Source organism: Clinocottus analis, unplaced genomic scaffold (assembly GCF_023055335.1).
Source record: "Clinocottus analis isolate CAN_PGR_092001 unplaced genomic scaffold, fCliAna1.0.p SCAF_14, whole genome shotgun sequence".
Lineage (NCBI taxonomy): Eukaryota > Metazoa > Chordata > Actinopteri > Perciformes > Cottidae > Clinocottus > Clinocottus analis.
In genome coordinates, this window is record NW_027175865.1 from 17895257 (window position 1) to 17915188 (window position 19932).

The 19932-nt window shown below is 39.2% G+C and overlaps 2 protein-coding genes across 3 annotated transcripts; one reads left to right on the plus strand and one right to left on the minus strand.

The window, feature by feature from the left end:
- Positions 1-8372: 8372 nt before the first annotated feature.
- tmem238a (transmembrane protein 238a) lies at positions 8373-11537 on the minus strand. The gene is made up of 3 exons (XM_068575003.1): positions 11432-11537; positions 9780-9937; positions 8373-8619 (listed from the first exon to the last, which is right to left on the minus strand). Exons 2-3 carry the CDS (start codon positions 9928-9930, stop codon positions 8456-8458), a joined length of 315 nt encoding a protein of 104 aa, XP_068431104.1. The 5' UTR covers positions 9931-9937; positions 11432-11537; the 3' UTR covers positions 8373-8455.
- A 101-nt stretch (positions 11538-11638) lies between these two features.
- On the plus strand, positions 11639-18829 carry LOC137785076 (coiled-coil domain-containing protein 106-like). 2 transcript variants are annotated; one of them, XM_068576113.1, is made up of 7 exons: positions 11639-11772; positions 12958-13110; positions 13932-14123; positions 14849-15007; positions 15107-15319; positions 16585-16745; positions 17961-18829. In XM_068576113.1, the coding sequence occupies exons 2-7, from the start codon at positions 12966-12968 to the stop codon at positions 18114-18116; spliced, it is 1026 nt and encodes a 341-aa protein (XP_068432214.1). In that variant the 5' UTR covers positions 11639-11772; positions 12958-12965; the 3' UTR covers positions 18117-18829. The 2 variants fall into 2 exon arrangements, with proteins under 2 accessions (XP_068432214.1, XP_068432213.1); XM_068576112.1 differs by having other exon boundaries at positions 11754-11984.
- The last annotated feature ends 1103 nt before the right edge of the window (positions 18830-19932 follow it).

The window sequence follows — 19932 nt, forward strand, 5'->3', positions numbered from 1 at the left end:
CGTAACGATGCGGACTTCTAGAGGTTTGTATAAACACATCTTTGGACATGAAGAAAATATTATTTTTGAACAGCGACGATCAACCCAATTCTCATTTATTTACATTATTTCAAGAGAGAAGTTACCGTTTTGATTATTTTTTAAAAGAGATCTATTGAAGATATGAATCCTGTGATAAAAAAGGTGACGTTACGGTGGATGACCGGGGTCAAAACTAAATTATTTACTAAGATGGATGAATTAATACAATCTAAACATCAAGATAAATAAATGTCAACATTAAATAAAAACCTCCATGCATTATGCCAAGCTGATCGAGAACAAATGTGTTAAAACACATATGAAATAACAAATTCAAACTATTGGAAAGAATACGTCTGGAATATCATTTTACTTTCAATTAATATTTTCAAACAACAAAAATTCAAAACACAATGAAGATGCTGGACAGAATGAGAAAATTAAAAGTCATATGTTTTGAGTCATATGTTGAGACAAAATCTGCTTTTGGTAATATTCCATCGAGAGAGCAATACAGTATTGTTGTCATTTATATATACATATATATACATACACATATATATGTATATATATACATATATATATATATACATATATATATATATACATATACATATATATATATATATATATATATATATATATATATATATATGTATATATATATATATTAAAATCCAAATGGAAGGAGCTTGTACATTAACTACATAGAATTAAAATCATAAATCCATGTTTTTATTTTTAAAGAAAGCGGTATACAACACACATTTCTAATGATTCCCCTGCAGCAATACATCCTATAAATGTATAATTATGTAAAATAACTTATAATTAGTCTAAGTTATAAAAATGCCACACGGTGCATCATGTTGATGCGAACAAACCGGTGCAGGTACAGGTGATCAATCCAAAAACAAACTTATAAAAAGATACTTTTCATCTATTAAAAGTCTTCCCTCCTTTGTAATGCCTCTCCAAACACAGTTCAATAAAGATAAATACTCTGAATATCAACATAGTCAACGCTGGGTGTCTGGAGCCCTGAGGATGGAGAGGGTTCAGGTGTGTTTCTTACCTGTGTGAGCTGCTGAGGAGTCCAGGTCCAATACTGCCGATGTGTTTGTGAGCAGCAGAGGAAATCAGCCTCCACTTGTTGAGATAAGTCAATTAAACTGGATCACTCTGACGCGGAGCGATGACCATGTGAATCCCTGAGCTTCTACTTCTTTTTTTTTCATGCAGTCAAGTGGCCAAGTCCCATCGATCCATGAGACGTTTTCACAAACAAGTTGTAGAGCAGCAAAAAAAACAAGATAAAAACAAGAAGCACTGGGATTCAGAGGAAAATATTTAATATTTAAGATTCTAGTTACTTTGCAGATTGAAATTAATACAAAATGCAAGCAATAAATGAACAATGAATGTATTTGTATAAATTAAGATAAAGACTTTATTGACAAAAACATATGTTCACATGAAAGTATCGCTACTTATAATGCATAACATACATCATTATTGTCATATGGTCTATTCACTGTGAGCACTATTACTTTTCTCACATAATAAGTATATTTAGATGGTAAAGCAGAAACAATTGAACAAATGATTTATTGTTTCGTATTGTTTGCATCTTTTAAACGTGCCTGTGTGATTGTGTGACTGATGTAACGCACATTGACTCCAGTTCACTGATGACACTTCAGTGCATACAAAACTTGAAGTAAAACTTTGACTTAATTGAATTGAAACAAAATGTAATTTAAGTTTCCATTAATCTTCTGACTCACTCTCATTAAATGTTATTTTCCAAAACAATGAACTGAAGACTTCAGTTCATAAAACAGCTTCTCTGGAGACCTCACGACGTCTCGTGACGGACAGAAGGGATTTATTTTGCTTGTTGATTGGTCATATTTACAAGCTTGTGAGTGGTTTTGTGATGAGAGTGACAGGGAAGATGGAGGTTTGACATGCGACAGGTCAAAGGTCGAACACCAAGGACCGCCCTGCGGCTGAAAACCGACCTGGCGCCCGAAAGCGCGGCCTGATTACGAGCCGCTGCAGGTTTTATCCGACGTATAAATAAACCCCGATCAAATAACGTGACAAAGTAAAAGTGAGTCCTTCCCCAAAACTACCTTGGACCTTCACGCAGGCAAAGACTTAGCCGTTTAGCTCCAGTGCGAGCTGGCGAGCGGCTCTGAGATTTAAACGTGCTTAAGGGAGAGTTGACCGCTCACCCGCCATCTGCTCCACCTTGCAGTCTGCACAGGGAAGTCTGCACTCTTCAGGAACCAGGGGTCTGGACCAGAGTGGTGTTTAGTCACAGCATCGGTCCGGCCTCACCTCTCTGCCAGCTCACTTTAAGGTTTTAAAGCTAATTCACCAGTCAGACGTGGAGCAGAACAACAGCAAGCAGAACAACAGCAAGCGTACACTTCAAAACAACCTATTTTAGGCCCTTTCCTGGACAATGTCGTCCCCAAACTACAAGCTGTATCTCTGCAACCACGAGGGCTGGTTGAAGAATGCTGAGGTTATTATGAAAGGAACACGTGTGAGAGTTTATTCAGGTGTTTAAATATCAGTCTACATGTTTCTGGTTCAGAGAAAATGAAGATGACGCACAGAAAGAAATGAAAAGGTTTCAGGTCCAACTATAAAAAATGACTTTCAGGAGGATTATTAGTTTGAAATCATGCAGCTGTAAAGTCACAACTCTAACAAACCATAACACAACATGTGAACACTCAACACGTGAACACTCAACATGTGAACATTCAACACGTGAACATCCAACATGTGAACACTCAACATGTGAACACTCAACACGTGAACATTCAACACGTGAACATTCAACACGTGAACATTCAACACGTGAACATTCAACACGTGAACACGCAACACGTGAACATTCTCTCTGTATAGGACTGTGATGAAGTGAAGCAGAACAAAGTGACACGGGGTTTTGAACAGAGAACATTCAGGAGACGTTTGTGACATTTTAATTTTTTCACCGAACCACATATTTGACTTGTACGTTACTTTTGGTGTTCAATACATCCAAATACAGCAGCTTTGAGCTCCATAAAGCACTCACGAAAAATCCTTTTTTTGAATTTTGTATTTTGCTTGATGTTATTTTGTGCATTCTATGTTGTTGTGTGAATGTGTATATGTGCATGCTGCACATATGGGGACCGATTATAATATTGTTTTACTTTTATCTTTACTATTGTTCCCTGTGTTTGGTAGATTTGGACGCAAAAGACGGGGGTCTGTGTTTGCTTTGTTGATTTTGAAAGACATAAACAATTGTTTTTGGATACAAACAGGTTTCATCCTCTTTACCCTGCAGGAGCATATTTTCATAACCAAGTAGTTTGGGGGTATTTTTTATTTTGTTTAATTTAAGAACTGTATCTTTGTGTTTAAAAAGTGACCATAATCCTGTTTCCTCCTGAATGTAATTGATTTGTTGAGTGGTACTGGACTGTCATTTTGTAAGAAACAGGAGTGGACCATTGTAATATAAACCTGATCACACTAATCCATCCATCCAATCCGCATCTGCTCATCCGTTGACCTGGATGACATCGGGCGGGAGGCGGGGTCACACACGGCCAGACGACCAGACGCCCATGCTCCTGATCGCTCACACCGACAGTCGTGAACCTGACCTGCAGGTGTTTGGACTGGAGGAGGATGCCCGAAAAAAACATACAAAACATGCAAAAAAAAAGCAAAAACGACTATCCGGCTAACACGAAACCCTCTTGCAGAGGTGTGGACTCGGACTCTCATGTCATCAGGCAGAGCAACGTCAACAACAACAAACTTTAACGTGCCGATCAATCTGGTTACGGGGACATAGCGGCGCTGCAGACTTCCCTCACGCCCACTGCTTTATCTCAGGGCGACGGCAGAGCAGCTTCTGGGCTGCAGTAAGCCGGCCTGGCAAACTCCCGCTGATCTCTCTCTCTTCTGTATTAAATAAAACAACTTAATTCCTCTGCTGACGTGCTGAGGCTGAACTTCAAGCAAGCGGCCTTCCCTCTTGGCAGCGGCAGGCCTGCGGCTCCACAGGTGATTTAGATTTTGCCATCTGGCTGCCGAGGGCTTTGTGGCGCTCGGCCAGAGGAAGTGCAAAATCAATGTCACCTTCTGGGTGAAATGGCTTCCTGAAGCGAAACTGCAGCGAAAAGACACCGTCTTCACCCGTGCAGAGGAAAGTCATAACCAAAGCATCTTCAAAAAGCACCTTGTTGAAGCAGGTCAGGCCCGTGAGGTGGGGCTGCGAGCACAAGCGATCGTATGAGATTAACGGAAAACGGATAATGCGCTCGTTTCCTCGTTTCCTCGCTCCCTGTAACATACATTAAGCAATCACGACATGGGATATGAATATTCTCTGCCCTCTCAGTTAGCTGTCCCACAGCCCAACAGCTAGCTGGCGAGCTAACCCGACCGCGGCTATCGGCTTCACAACAGGAAGTCGTTGGTGAAGTGGGTTCGACTCCACGCCCGACGCTGAAAGTTTTAGAATATTTGTGCTCGTCTAAAAAACAGCAGGAAAAATACATTTTTTTGTGTTTTTCAGCGAAGTACGTGATCATGTGATCGCGCCGAAACACTTTTAGGTCAAATAATGAGCATAATGTACTAAAAGAGCATCATGCTGTATAGAAGAAGACTTGAAACTAGAGACTGAGACATAAACTCATGTTTACAATGTTTACTGAGGGAATACATCAAGAGAGAAGTAGAGTCACTTATATAGACTTCTATACAACCAGAGGAGTCGCCCCCTGGTGGTCAGGAGAGAGAATGCAGCTTTAACACATGAAGCATAGACTTCTATACCACACGCACACACACACACACACACACACAGACACACACACACACACTCCAGATTGAGTTCCAGGAAAGAGAATCCTTTAATTGCAAAGAGAGGAGGATTAAAATGGAGGAAAAGAAGCAGAGACCGAGGAGCGGTTGAGGTGGTGTTAGGCAACGTAAGGAGGATTTGGCAGCAATGCAAAGCAGACAGAGAGAATACAGGGAATGGAAAATCCGTGGTGACCAGAACGAGGCCGATAAGTATTATCTAAGTCCTTTGGGCCGACCTTGATAAATCTATTCCCATAATAGGAAGGTTTAATCTCGACACCTTAAAGGGCGTCACGGCCTGCAATGTGGACACCAGTCGAGGGAGCAGAGGGAGGTCAGCAGATTAAACAAAATATCTCCAACCAAATGAATATCTTCATGACTTTGAAGCCACGTAACCAGTAAATTCACAGAAGAAACACATTTTATTTCAATCTTTTTCTTGTGAAAAAAAAACTTGGAATATTGTGTTTCTGGCACTTTGTGAGCACAACATTAACATCAAATCTGTTTCAATGCTCAACAACTCCTGAGACAACCAGTGTGTGTGTGTCTGTGTGTGTCTGTGTGTGTGTGTGTGTGTGTGTGTGTGTGTGTGTGTGTGTGCGTGTGTGTGTGTGTGTGTGCGTGTGTGTGTGTGTGTGTGTGTGTGTGTGTGTGTGTGTGTGTGTCTGTGACTCCAGGGTTCCTGTACTGAAGTTCTGTCCTGACGGTCGTCTACAAATTCTTCGCTTGAGTATTTATTCTACTTTATAGCTCACTACATTTTTTCACTCCACTATGTTTATTTGGGTCCTTTAGGTGCAGATTCAGCTTCTTAATAAAACACATGGAGACAATAAATGATGATGAAGATTAAGTAAAAATAATTCAAATGAGCTCCACCTTCACCAGCTGCACCTTTATACACATTATTGCATAATAATTATAATCCAGCGTGCGATATTATTCTGATTAAGAAGTCCTTTTGTTACCTAAAATATATTTTGCACTTTAACTTGTAGTAAGAATTCAAATTCCCCTCTTTGAATTGTATCATAGTTTGTCTACACTGTGGTACTTCTACCTTCACCCTACGATCAGAGTACTTTTTTTTTTTTAAACATGTTGTATTTGAAGTGATAAAATAAAATGTTCTTTTGTGTGACTTCAGGCCACGAGGACAGGAGAGCGTCCTGACTTCACCCGCCGCTCTGCGAGGTAAGGCCGGCGAAAACAAGCTCGCTGTGCTCCTGATCCCGTTAAGAGCGTCTGCAGGGGAATACCCGGCTGGCACCGAGTTCACGTGAGGTCATACCGGGTGGAGGGTGGAGGGTGGAGGGTGGAGGGGGTTACATACTGAAGAGCTGTCGAGGAACGGGACCAAAGTATCCCTTTAACAACCTGAGAGACACATTTGAGGTTATTTGAGTTCAGGTTTAATCCATTTAGAGAGATTTGAACCTACGAAAGAAACTCCTTAAGATTTGACGACTTTCCGTGAAGCTTGAGGCAAAACATATTGTTTCCTGCACGAGGCCATTTAGAGATTTTGGGCTATTTTTCTCCCATAACGTGTCTTCTTTCAGACTCGTGGAAAGAAAACATCCAGAACACACATTTAGTTGTTTTTTTTTAGACTTTGCTTGTTTGCATCTGTAGATTTCTCATGAATTTGCCAAAAATTGGCATTAGATAATGCATCATTTATGTATTTAACACAACATTTCATGAAAAAACAAAGAAATAATCCTCTTAATGTCAGTAATGAACTGTGAAAGCTTCATGGTGATGTCTTGTAGTTTTGTGTTTTTACCTTTTTCACCAGTAGAATCTTTGAAATGTTTGTAATTTAACAAAACTCTCTGGTTTGTTCTCACTCTGATCCAGAAATCTCAGCTTCAGCAGCTCTTACGTCACCAAACTTTACTCTTTCAGTCCTACATATATTCTGAGGGTTTATGCAGAGGGCTTTGTTCACACAGCATTTATACAACATTTTATTCATAAAAACATAGAAACATAGCTTTTTTCATGACTGTTTTGATTTATGGTTTAAGATGTAAAATTCCCTCTTTGAAAATGTTGAACTGTGTCAACAAGATCTGATATCATCTTTCATTCATGCACCAGGCTTCAAAGACAGTCTTTGACAGATTTAGATCATAATCTGACATTATTTTATTATTCCAATACATTTTGATTGCCCATTTCTGAATTGCTGACATTACTTTTCAGAGAAAATACATTTAAGATGTCCAATAGCCATGAATACTACAAATGATAATAAAGTCTAATTTGTTTGTGATGTTAAAAATGTTGTTTTCCATTTTAAATGATCATCTAGAACGAACAACGATGTCATAAATACTTTGTTTTCATAAATCTAAACTTCTCATGTGTCTGCTCTGACATCTGTTGGCTCTGCAGACGCCGTCAGGGATCTAATGGCTGTTTTTTTGGGATTAACCGGTCTGTTACAGTTACTGTCGATGAGCAGATTACAATAATCCCACCGTGAGGAATCTATTACGTGGCTGGTGTTTTCAGGTGAATCGGATTATCGGAGCCGTGTCAGAAGGAAATTTCCCTTTTTGGTGGAGAGAAAAGTTGCAGCCAGGTCAGTTTGACCTTTTTAGGATGCATAACCTGGAGTTCAGGTTATATTTATGATATGGTTATATATCATATGTATATTCCATCCTAAATAAGCAGTAAAGATAGACAATAAACACATAAGACAATATAAATCATATGTTATCTGTTCTGATCCTTCTGGTTGAGGATGTGTTCTCTGCTGATGTCGGTGTAATGCCTACAAGTCACCAGAAGAGGTCAGTAGATATTATAGAGCTACTAATCACTCTGAATATTAGAGAAGAGTAATAACTATTTATTGATCCCAGCGAGGAGAAGTAAGGTGATGCAGCAGCACCAGAACCAAACCAGACACAAATAGGATGTGATGATTATAATTATTATAAAGATACACAGTACAATATTTTTTTTAAAAAAGGTAATGACTGAAGTAAAGAATACAATATGCATAATATGCATTTATGAATAAATGTTAATATACAAATAAAAAAATCAATTAAAACATAATAATAAGATAATAATAATCTTTATATATATATATATATATATATATATATATATATATATATATATATATATATATATATATATACATACACACACATATATATATATATATATTTAGATATTATCAATGTTTTATATAATTTGTTTTTTTACAGTCTATGAAATGTATAAATCTATCTGAATTTATGGTTGAAAATGTAATAAAAACAAATATTTATTGTGTAAATGAAAATGCATTTATTGAACTCCAGCAAGAGACTACATATAAAAACACTAAAAAACATGTTAATGCTACTAAAACACCAACATCATGTAACTGAACCGCAGCTGAAATGCTTCTGACGTGTGTGCAACACTCGTAGTTTGACTCTGTGTATATTTCATATTAATACTGACGGACACGGAGAGGCTGCAGACTTTTAAACTGAAAAGCAGGTCGGACTTCCTGTCCGCGGGCTCACAGGTGGCCTCTGTACGTGCGGATCTTGCGGCTGAGGTTGCGAGCCACTCGGTCGACGGCGCTGCTGATGTGGCCGAGCTCCTTCTTGGCGGTCAGACCGTCGATGTTGCCGCTGTACCACAGCACCCAGCCGGCCAGAGACATCACCACCAACAGAGCGCCTGGAAGCAGGTTCACTGTCAGGTTCACTGTCAGGTTCACTGTCAGGTTCACTGTCAGGGTCACTGTCAGGTTCACTGTCAGGGTCACTGTCGGGTTCACTGTCAGGGTCACTGTCGGGTTCACTGTCAGGGTCACTGTCGGGTTCACTGTCAGGGTCACTGGCAGGTTCACTGTCAGGGTCACTGGCAGGCTCACTGTCAGGCTCACTGTCAGGTTCACTGTCAGGTTCACTGTCGGGTTCACTGTCGGGTTCACTGTCGGGTTCACTGTCGGGTTCACTGTCGGGTTCACTGTCAGGTTCACTGTCAGGTTCACTGTCGGGTTCACTGTCAGGTTCACTGTCAGATTCTGCACGCAGTTTTTTCAGGGTGCATTCACATCTTGACCAATAGATTCCCATGACTTTAAACCAAATGTCCATGGCCAAACATTTTGTGAAGATTTGTGATCTTTTTTATTGATTCATCCCCATAAACAATACAACACAAAGCTTTTAGTTTTGGCCTTTTGGATATTTTTTTACTCCTTTTTTTAAAGATATATTTTTTGTTTGCACTCTTTCCTACTTTCTACCGGATACATTAAGTTACATCTTTTCATATTTCATCATTTATTGTAACTAATGTTATTTATGTAACTAAGGTGCAAGTGAATAACACGCATACTTACCTTGAATAACTTTATGAACTTTGTCATTTGGGTGGAAAAAGTATGACAACAGTAATTTATCTACAACACTTTCGATATTGATTTATTGCTTAACTCATTGATTTATGAAGCTAAAATGCTCAAACATTTCCTGTTTTCGGCTCCTCAAAAACCAGGATTTTCTGCTTCATTCTGTTTTAATTAATTGCTCTAAAAAAAATTGGATGGCCAGAAAAATATTTAATTAACAAAAAGAAAAGACAAGTATTCTTGTTACATTTGTGTAACGTTGTTTAATGTCTTTTCTGTATTTAAAAATAATAAAGGGAACTTTTTAACATTTTAAATTGAAACAGGAACAAAGATATGAGGGATTTACTTTCCACGACTATTTGATCCCACTGAAGTCAATAAAGAGGAACTTCACACCTCAATAACAACACAATTCACAGGAAACATCTTAACTTCTACGTTATGAGTTTGTAAGTCGTCACTGGGAGTCATTTCATACCAGTATAGACCAGTAAGTCTCCAAAGTCCCGTCCTTTGATCTCCAGTGGGGCGAAGACTCCCACCAGCAGAGCCACTCCTCCCACTAAGTCCATCATCACAGCGAAGGCCAGCGCCAGTTTACAGTGGGAGAGGCCGTCACACAGGCCCATAATGCACCTGGGGAAGAGGAGAAGAAGCTGTGATATTTTAGAAAAACATTTAAATGTGCCATTTTGTTCTGATAAAATCTGTCTTCACCCGACTTTTAGAGCAGAAAATGAAGGATTGTCGTGTCCACCACATGTTAATGTGTGTTTGTTGGTTTTTAACTAAAAAGAATTGTCAGTTTTCAGCATAAAATATTAGTTTGAAGGTGAGCGAGAGATTGATCTTCATGAATAAACTATGAATATATGAAGTTCATATTTGGTAGTTTGTCTTAAGAAAATAAAATGAAATATGAAACATTATATATATATATAAAAGTGGAATAACAACAACATCATACCTTTGTGATACGAGAATTAATGTACATTAATGTACTTCTAAAGTGAAGTATTCTGTAAACTTAGTGTTCAGAGAATAAAACGCATGATTAGAGTGATTAGAGTGATCTCTTTAACAATCATAACCTCATTCATTAAACTAGTTTAAAAATATGTTATTTGTACTTTAATACACATTATTGCTACGTGTGTTTTGATCAGCGATGCAAATAGTTGTCAGTTTGTTTTCTGTTGATTACGGATGAATTAGGAGAGTAAATTGTAGTATACATGTTCTTTTCTTTTGTTTCTTCAAAGCTCTTCAAAGAAAAGTTTATTGCATGTGTAAAATGAAAATATAACATAAAATAACTACGAAGCACAGAACTCATCTCGAAAGAAAGATAAACAAATCTAAACTAAGAGATGAAATAAGTGTCACTTACATCCTCACATCTCAGAGAGAAATATTGTACATTTTACTGCATGTTGAATTACTTTCTAAATTAAATTTTTAAACACACAACAAATACATAGAGCTTATCAAATATGAGATGTTCCTTTAAATTAAACTACTGAGCAGTTTCTAAGAGAACAGCTGAAACGATTAGTGAATTAATCAATTAGTTTATTGGCAGAATCTTAATATCCGAATATGACAAACATTTTATCGGTGGAGCGCCTCAAAATGTGAGGAAAAATGAATAATGTTCTTCATATTTAATTTGATTATTTATTTTTGTACAAACCAAACAAAAGTAATAATCATTACGTAAAAGTTAGAAATGAGAAATCCTGTTTTTACATTAATGTATGAGTAATAATAATCTTATACTAATATATAATAGTATAACAGACATTTGTATCCAAATGTCTGCCACTTCAAAACACTTTTACTTCACTTAAGTAACGTTTATATTTTTATATATAGGGCTTTTACTGGTAATGGAGTATTTCTACTGTTGTTAGTACTTTTACTGAAGTAAATGATCTGACTACTTCTTCTACTGCTGTATAATCAATATTCGCCTCGTGAATAGCCCCAGCGCCTCTTCATCTACAAGTTAATTCTCATTCCGCTTCATGAACTCAATCGCAGCAGAAATCCCCCTCAGGTGAGATTTTGACTTTGAATAAACAAAACATTTTATTAAACACCATTATTCATGTTTTACTTAAAACTCACTTCTTCTTGTTGTTCCGTTTCGTCCAGCTGCATAAAATCAGACCTGAAGCTTCTCTCGCGCAGCTTTTCTTTTCTTCCGCGTTTTGTTTACCTGTCTGCAGGCGTCGCCCACCTGTCCGGTGACGCGTTTCCGGTCTGGGCCCGCCGCGCCAATCCTCCAATCATAAGAAAGAACAGCTGCAGAAGCGGGACACACTTCCGCCTGAGGTGGAGCCACACAAACACAAGTTTTGAAGCCGCACACAACACAGAAGCATTACAAAAAAAGTGTCTTTGCACATGCGTTGTGCGCATGTGCGTGCCTGAGCGGCGCCGCACCTGTTGAAACCACTTATAATCAGGTAATTGCCGCTGCCGGTGAGGTCGCGCGGGCAGCTGTCGGTCGTTTCAGGCCGTATTACTGAAGTATAACTGCACGCGGGACGACTGGAGACCAATAATAACGAGTGTATCACAGCAGCGCGGTGTATTTATTACTCATCAGTGCGGCTCACCTGCTCGCGGCTCTCAGCCATGAACCCTCCGGCCAGCAGAGACGATGCGCACGCGCCAGGTAACAGCAACGTTTAGCGTTAATGGCGCATCCACGTTGCGCCCACACCCACAGACGATGTAATTAGCGAAACGCAACGTCTTCTAACTGTGGCGTCTATCGACAGTTAGCGTGACGTCACACTCATTTAACTGGGTTGTGGTGCATTTTTGGCCTCAACAAATCACGTGCTGCCTCTAAACTGACCCCAAAAAGTCATAGTTATTGACAAGCTGATCCATTTTAGTCCTCGTTTGCTTTCATGTCTTGATATATAATTTAGTTGTCTACACTTTAAACGCTGTTTTCTATGTAATGACTACTTTACTGATCTTTTTTGTTGAAGTATCGCCGTATAAAATAAAAAATCTATGGTATTTGGGATATTTCTTTTAAAGTAGATTTTTTTAAACTGCACTGTTTACTGCTTTGTACCGGGTGAATTCAGTTATATCTCTTCCTATTTCATCATTTATTGTAACTATTGGTAATTATGTAACTAAAGTGCAAGTGCAAGACCCGCAGACTTACTTTATATAACTTTTTATAACTTAACGTCACTATGAATTACTTTGTTATTAGAGGGCAAACCATAAGTAGGTCAACATTAATTTATCTACAACACTTTAGATATTGATTTAATTATTAACTCATTGATTTATGAAGTTAAAATGCTTAAACATTTCCTGTTTTCAGCTTCTCAAATACAAGGATGTTTTACTTTACTCTGTTTTACATCATTGCTCTGAAGAATTAAGATGGCCTGTTTTTCATTTATTATTTTTTCGCAAACATACGACAGTCTTGAGGTGCAGTGTGAACCAGCTTTACCCTGTGGTGATATTAGAGGAGGTCATCTTTGTAATTTCTCAGAAAACAAACGTAAATCAACTCATAAAGATGAATCAATGGAGGAATTAATAAAGAAAATCATCTTTTGTTTTGGTGAACTGAACTTGCAGATGTGCTGTTGTTTTGTGTGTGTGATTGTCAGAGCACTACATGCCACAGTCATCATCATCTTCATCAGGAGGAGGGGGAGGAGGAGGCCTGTACCTGGACGCCTATGAGGTCTCCTTCCCTCTGGAGGAGAGCATGGAGAGGCCGCCCGCGTACCACCTGGACCAGGGTCAGCAGATGATGGACGGTATGCCGCGTCTAATGAATGAATGAATGAATATCTACTTTTTTAATCCCCAAGGGGAGTTTATATATAGATATAGATATAGATGTGTGTGTGTGTGTTTTCTTTTTTTTCTGAACAGGTGCTGTTCAGTAGTAAGGGTCCACTCCTTCTTTGGTCCATGTTCAGTCTGTTGCTTACCTTAAAGACATTAAAGACCAGCAGTTGATTCACTTCATACAAAAGCAATAAGTGCTTTTCATGTCTTCAGTTCAGTCTTTCTTCCTCAGTGAGAAAAGTCCAGTCTGTGTTGACTTGAACAAGTGCGCTGAACATCTTGTGATGTGAGGAAAGTTCTCCTCTTTGAGAGAAGAGTACAGATCCAGAAGTGATGCTGCTTTAAAGTGCTCTGTGTCGTGGGTCACGAGCTTTGCGCATGCGCGATTAACTTTCAATCTTGGAGGCTGCAGGTGTGTGTGAGCGCTTTGTCGAAGCTTTTGACGAAGCTGCTTGTTGCTGCATCATTGAGAACAGAAGCTACAGAACAATACGTGCTTTCACGTCAGGTTCAAGTTGTCAACACTGCCAGTGTGTGTGTGTGTGTGCGTGTGTGCGTGCGTGTCTTCTATATTGTGAATGCTGTGTAGCGATATACAATCTGCACAGTGTGCGACAATGAGTGCTGCATCTATATACAGACTTGTGTTTATACACATACATATAGGTATACGTGTAGATATATATTTAGATATTTCCATCAATATGTGCGTTTTCTTCTTCTTGTTCTCAAAGTAGTTTTCTTGCGTTTTGGAGTGAACTCTGTGATGTCTGCTCTTGCCGTGCAGAGCCCGTGGTGCAGGAGCCTCCTCACTCCCACTACAGCCCGTTCATCCTGGTCTCGAACCTGCGAGCTCACCTGTACGTCACCCTGGAGAAGAACGCCTGGCTGCAGAAGCGCATCGAGGAGCTGGAGGAGGAGCGCAACTTCCTGCGCTGTCAGCTGGACCGCTTCATCGTCAGCATGAGGGGTCCCGAGGGTGAGGAGTCGTGTTTAGATTATTATTAAGGAAAAAATAAAAACACAACATCATGGTTTTATCAAACATGAAGTATAGTCCTACCTGCTGCTAGTCCCATGTGTGGAGACACAGGTACAGCTGTCTATTCGTAAAGCTGATGGGTCTTTGTATTTAATTGAGCTTTTTGTATGTATTTTATTCTATTTGATGTATTTTGTATTATTCTGGACCTTAAATCAGTAATACAAGTTAGATTGATTGATGCATAAAACTCTCCAGAGACACTAAAGACAAGATCAAACTAATATCTACATGTAGTATATTTGTGTAATACACTTGATTAATATCAGCATCAGAGAAATGAAAGATGCAAATTAATTTTATTATTTTTTTGGAAATATACTGTTATATTAGGAACAATTAAAATATGAAAACTGTATAGAGATTACAAAAAGTGAATTTGACAATTGTCAACTTATTTTCTTCACGTGTTCATGACGTTTATACAAACAGGCATCGATATAAAAGTTTATTCTTTTAATCAAACTATTCATTTGTGTCATTTAAAGTTTACTGTATGCTTTGAATCCTCATTGTTAGTTTAAATAGGACATTTTATCACTTTTTTACTCAGATTTAACACAATGTTTGCTCATGGACATTTGGTTTTAAGTCATGGAAATCTATTGGTCCCAATGTGTGTTTGAGATATTAGCGTTGAGTCCATTCATGCTCTCATTCAGTGACAGAGTGGTGTGGAGACCCCCAGCGTGGCGTGAAGGTCCAGCCCACCAGCTCGCCCTCCCCTCCCTCCCCCATGACCACCAGGTCTGGGATGACCCTGAAGCGCCTGCAGGGTTCGGGATCGGGACCCCGGACCCGTCGCAGTGCCGCCCTCCCCGGTGAGCAAATCAATCCATTTTTTTTTTTTATTATGTCAGTGTACATATTATATTACACAGAAACCTCGCCTCGTTACATTGTCTCCACCTCGCCCGCAGTGAAGCAGGAGTTTCATGTGGAGGAGGATAAATTCTACACCGAGGACGAGTATGTAGAGGAAGAAGAAGAGGAGGAAGAGGAGGAGGAGGAAGAGGAGGACTCCTCGGTGGAGAAGGGGTCCAAGAAGAAGGGCCGGGGGCGAGCCAACGGAGAGCCGAGGATGAAGATGAGGAGGATCTTCAGGATCACCCACGGGAGGGAGAGACAGAGAGGTGAGTGTGATACTATGTATTACACTCTAGTATAGAGTAATACATAGTATCATGTAGGTAGTATAGAGTCTATACTATCTAGACAATACTATGTACTATACTATATACAATACTATATATTACACTATACTATCTATACGATACGAAAAAACACTATACTTGTCGGATCCATTAGTCACGGGTGTGTATTTTATTGTGGTAATGTGTGTTTTATTGTGATAGTTTAGATATGGGGCACCAGTACAACCAAGTGGGATTGGGTGACGGGGAGATCAGACGTTTTTACTGCTAAACTAAAGTGCTTTGTAATCAATCAAAAGACAAAATAACATCATGTTTATTATTAAACTGGAAATAACCTCAAAGATATACAAACAGCTGGACTCTTTAACTAAAGCAGCGAGTACGAAACAGGATCCTATCTACTCCAATAGTATCTATATGATACTAAATATTATACTTTACTATCTACACGATATATTACACTACTATTTATACTATACTATGTATTATTATATACGAAACTACTATGTACAATACTGAACTATACATTAGTTTACTATACTGTCAGCTATACTATACTACACTATGTACTTTACCATAGTAGACTACACTACTATATATTATACTTTACAATACTATAGACTGAACTATACATTACTATTTGCAACATTATACTATAGACTATACTTTACAAAACAATAGTATAAACTATACAAACTATACTGGTCTGAACACTTAACTATATACTATACTACACTATGTAATAAAATACACTAAAGTATATGCGATTCTACACAATGCTGTAGTCAAAGCAGCACATTTAAAGGGCTCATGTGAAGGATCTGGTGGATGTACTGGCAGAAATTGGGTATTATAATCATAATTATGTTTAATTATAGTCGCGCAAAAGCCCAGAGCAGACTAAACGAACACGACTCCAGAGAGACTCCTGCTGCTCCGACATCACTGTGATTCTGGTGCAGATGGCCTCTCGGTGGGCGTCGGGGTATTCAGTTGCGTAGTCGTGTGGTTGCAATCTGTGCTGTAAGCACCGAGTCACGTTGCAATCTGCAACCACACCACCAGATGGCAGTAAATACTGCACATTGTCCCTTTTTTATTTTTTAAACAAGCACCAAAAGCACAATTTGAGTCCAAATTAATCCATGTCAACCAAAAGTTGTTTATTTTATTTTTCTTCAGTATTTACATCCTCCATTTTGTCTCCCACCTCTCTACCTCCTCCTCTTCCTCCTCCCCAGTTAAAGACCCAGAGGGAGTCATGATCCGTTACAATAAGATCCTGGCGACCTACCAGCGGGTGAGGAGCATGTCCCGAGCCTTCCAGATCCACGGAGTTGACAGAAACACCATGGCCTCCACCTCCCCCATCGCAGAGCTGCTGCTGATGGCTCCAGAGAAGGTCTCGCTTTTTGTTTTTTTATTGTTCCTGTCCATGGTAGCTGGCATGTATCTCTCAACTCCTAGAATGGCATCTTTCTATCTTTCTATCTATCTATCTTTTTCTAATCAGATCTCACCTCTCTCTCTCTCTCTCTCTCTCTCTCTCTCTCTCTCCACCGTTGAAACGGTGACGTGAAGCTGCCTGGCCGTCACTGTTTAATATGTATAAATGTATAGTAATGTGTATATCCAGGCGCTGTGTTCCCTGCACAGTGCACACACTCCTGTACTTTAGGTGGCGCTGTAGGCACCTAGTCACGTTGGCTGTGCTTATTTTACTTAAAGAAGAAGAACACTTTAAGAATAAATAATCTGGAGCTATTAAACACCCTGTGGACTCTGTGTTACGCCTACTAGCAGCATCTCATCCTGCTTGTGAGACGAGCACGATGGAAACTGGAAAGTTCGGTTCTGTGTAGATTGCTGTTAGCTCGCGAGCTACCTAGCGAGCGCAGAGGAGGGGCACGATGAGCTGTTAAACTCTACAGCTGGCGTAATGACAATTTTCACAGCACGCCACTGACTGTCCTCAAAATGAAATGAACTCCCTCAACAGTCGTGATGACAGTTGGTTTATTGTAACGTTGTACAAATAACGCAGCTGTAAAATCATCGTAGAATTATTTGTGACCACGTTGATTCCAGTTTTATCAAAAGGTTTTTGAACAAAGTTGTGGTGCTTTTGCCTCCACAGCAGCATTATTGACCAGTTTACTTCCTGTCAGCTACTGCATTGACAAAAGGCCTCAACCACTCAAAGTATTGGTCTTGTCGAGAGCTCGATAAACTCTGGTCTTGATCTTGACTGGGTCTTGGCCGGTCTTCGTCTTTAAACACTCTAGTCTTGGTCTTGAATTAGTCTTAACCCGTCAAAATATTGGTCTTGACTCGCACTACACTCAGCTGTTGGTCTTAGCCTGCGTTGGTCTTGGTTTTGGTCTTGATACACTTTGGTCTTGGTCTTAAAGTCTTGGTCCAGACTTGCTTTTGATACGCTGTGGTCTTGGTCTTGACTTGGTTTCAACCTCTTTAAAGTCTTGGCCTTCTCTTGGTCTCTGTTTCGGTGGTCTTGACCACAACACTGTTACGTTGTCATGTTTGACAGGCTCTGGTCCGTACCCACCGGATTGCATAACGTCCAACAAATCCAAGAACCGCTCTGCTGTTCCTGCAGGTGGCCGAGGTCGGAGAGTTCGAGGCATCGAAGGAGAAGCTTCTGGATTACGCCCGGCGGTGCTACAAGACCATGGACGACCAGACGCACGCCAAGGTCCAGAGCATGAAGAAGACTCACAAGCTGCTGCCGATCTCCTACAGATTCAGAAACTGACCAACAGGAGAAGGAACAACAATGCTGGAAGACACGGGAGGTTCATCTTTATTTTGAACTGTTTGCACTTTCATTTTGCATTGCCTTAAAACAAGAAGAAGGTATAAGAAATGTGAAAATAAGAAGATTAGATGCCACATAACAAGTTTTATTTTGTTTAAACAACCTCCTGGATTTATATTTGTGATTTTCCTTTTTGTTTATCGTGCAGCTGTAACGGTGGGAAGTACTTCACTTTTTTGCTTTTCCGCAGTAATTAACTGATATTATGCTTTAACTAGAAGACACAGTTTATTGAGAAGTAGAACGTCCTTGAGAACAAGTTTAATTTCAAAGCACACTGACTGAATTTTGAAGGGCTGCAAACATTTTATAAAGCAGGAATCAAAGCAATCGGAGAGTAAAAGTGTTATTTTGGACCAAGACTGTTATATTTGCTCTGTGATAATTTGCAGGCTACAGATTATTATTTGTTAAGATGACTGGCCTTTACCTTTTTTGTTTTGTGTTTAAATAGAGATGTATATTTATTTATTTTAGTCATTCATTTTTGACACAGCATTTTGTAGTGTATGTATTATTATTTTGTAAAATATTTGACGTTGACGAAAAAGAGCATTTGTTTAGTTCATACATGCGGTGCCTTCGTCATGCGTTTTATTTTGAGTTGGCCAGACGGACACGCTGATGTTGGTCTGTGAACTGAGTGATAGTCGAAGCTTTGAAATGTCTCACTGCAAAAGAAAGTAAATTACTTTAAATGTATCTTTGTTTTCTTTGTTTTCTTTTACAATCGGGACCCGATTCACGAATGATGTAAATGAAGGTATGAATTTGAGTATATGAGAAAATAATACACCACCACTACACACTAAACTTTTAGTGTGTAAAATAATTTTCTACCATTTATCTGCATGCTCTTGCAAAGAAGCTGACTGAAGTGATTCAGACAACTGATTCATTTAAAGTGACTGAACACAGATTTCACTTGTTAAATAGTTAAGAAATAGTCTTATTTATAATAGTAAAACTGGTTTGTACTTTTGAGATTCCAGCATGCGTGAAGGCTGCAGCGCCCTCCAGTGGTAAGAAGGACTAATGCAGCTTTTATGATGGTTTATGATCCTGGTAATATGATATGAGACCCGAAACACTGCAGTCAGTTATGAAGAGGCCATAGTGTGTTCATAACTCAATAATAACTTTAAAATTATATGGAGCTAAAGTAAATGTGCAGTTCTCAAGCAGTCACCCTACAAGAACATGAGTGTGCTGTGATATATGAAAAACAAACATCTTAATGTTTTACTTTACAGTCATTTATTATTATTATTACACATATTACAAAATGTATTTCTGTATCTGCTGCTCTTATGTTTCATTTAACTGAATGAAATGCTTTTATACTCTACATTCATGTTTATCTGACTAATACTAAACGGACATGGCCATTTTCTATTGTCTACTCAAATGAAAGATGATTTCAAAGCCTTTCACTCTGAGCAGCTGCAGGAACCGCAGAGGTCAGCAGGGCGGATCCTTCAAAGTCTGATCAATAACTAGCTGTTTCCATCCGTCACAACAACATCCAGCTGGCAGTCGGAGCACCCGCTCTAAACTCATTTGATGAAATGGAATCATGAGTTTACCATTTACACCACGGAGACTGAGCCTTCTCAATAGAAACACATCCTGAGGTGAGCGGGCTGATTCACAGGGATGTTATGGAGGGGGGGGGGGCATTGGGATTGGGCCTTAGTAAACCAAGAATGACGGTGTCATCTTAGCATAACACACCCTGGTAGGGTTTATCTCT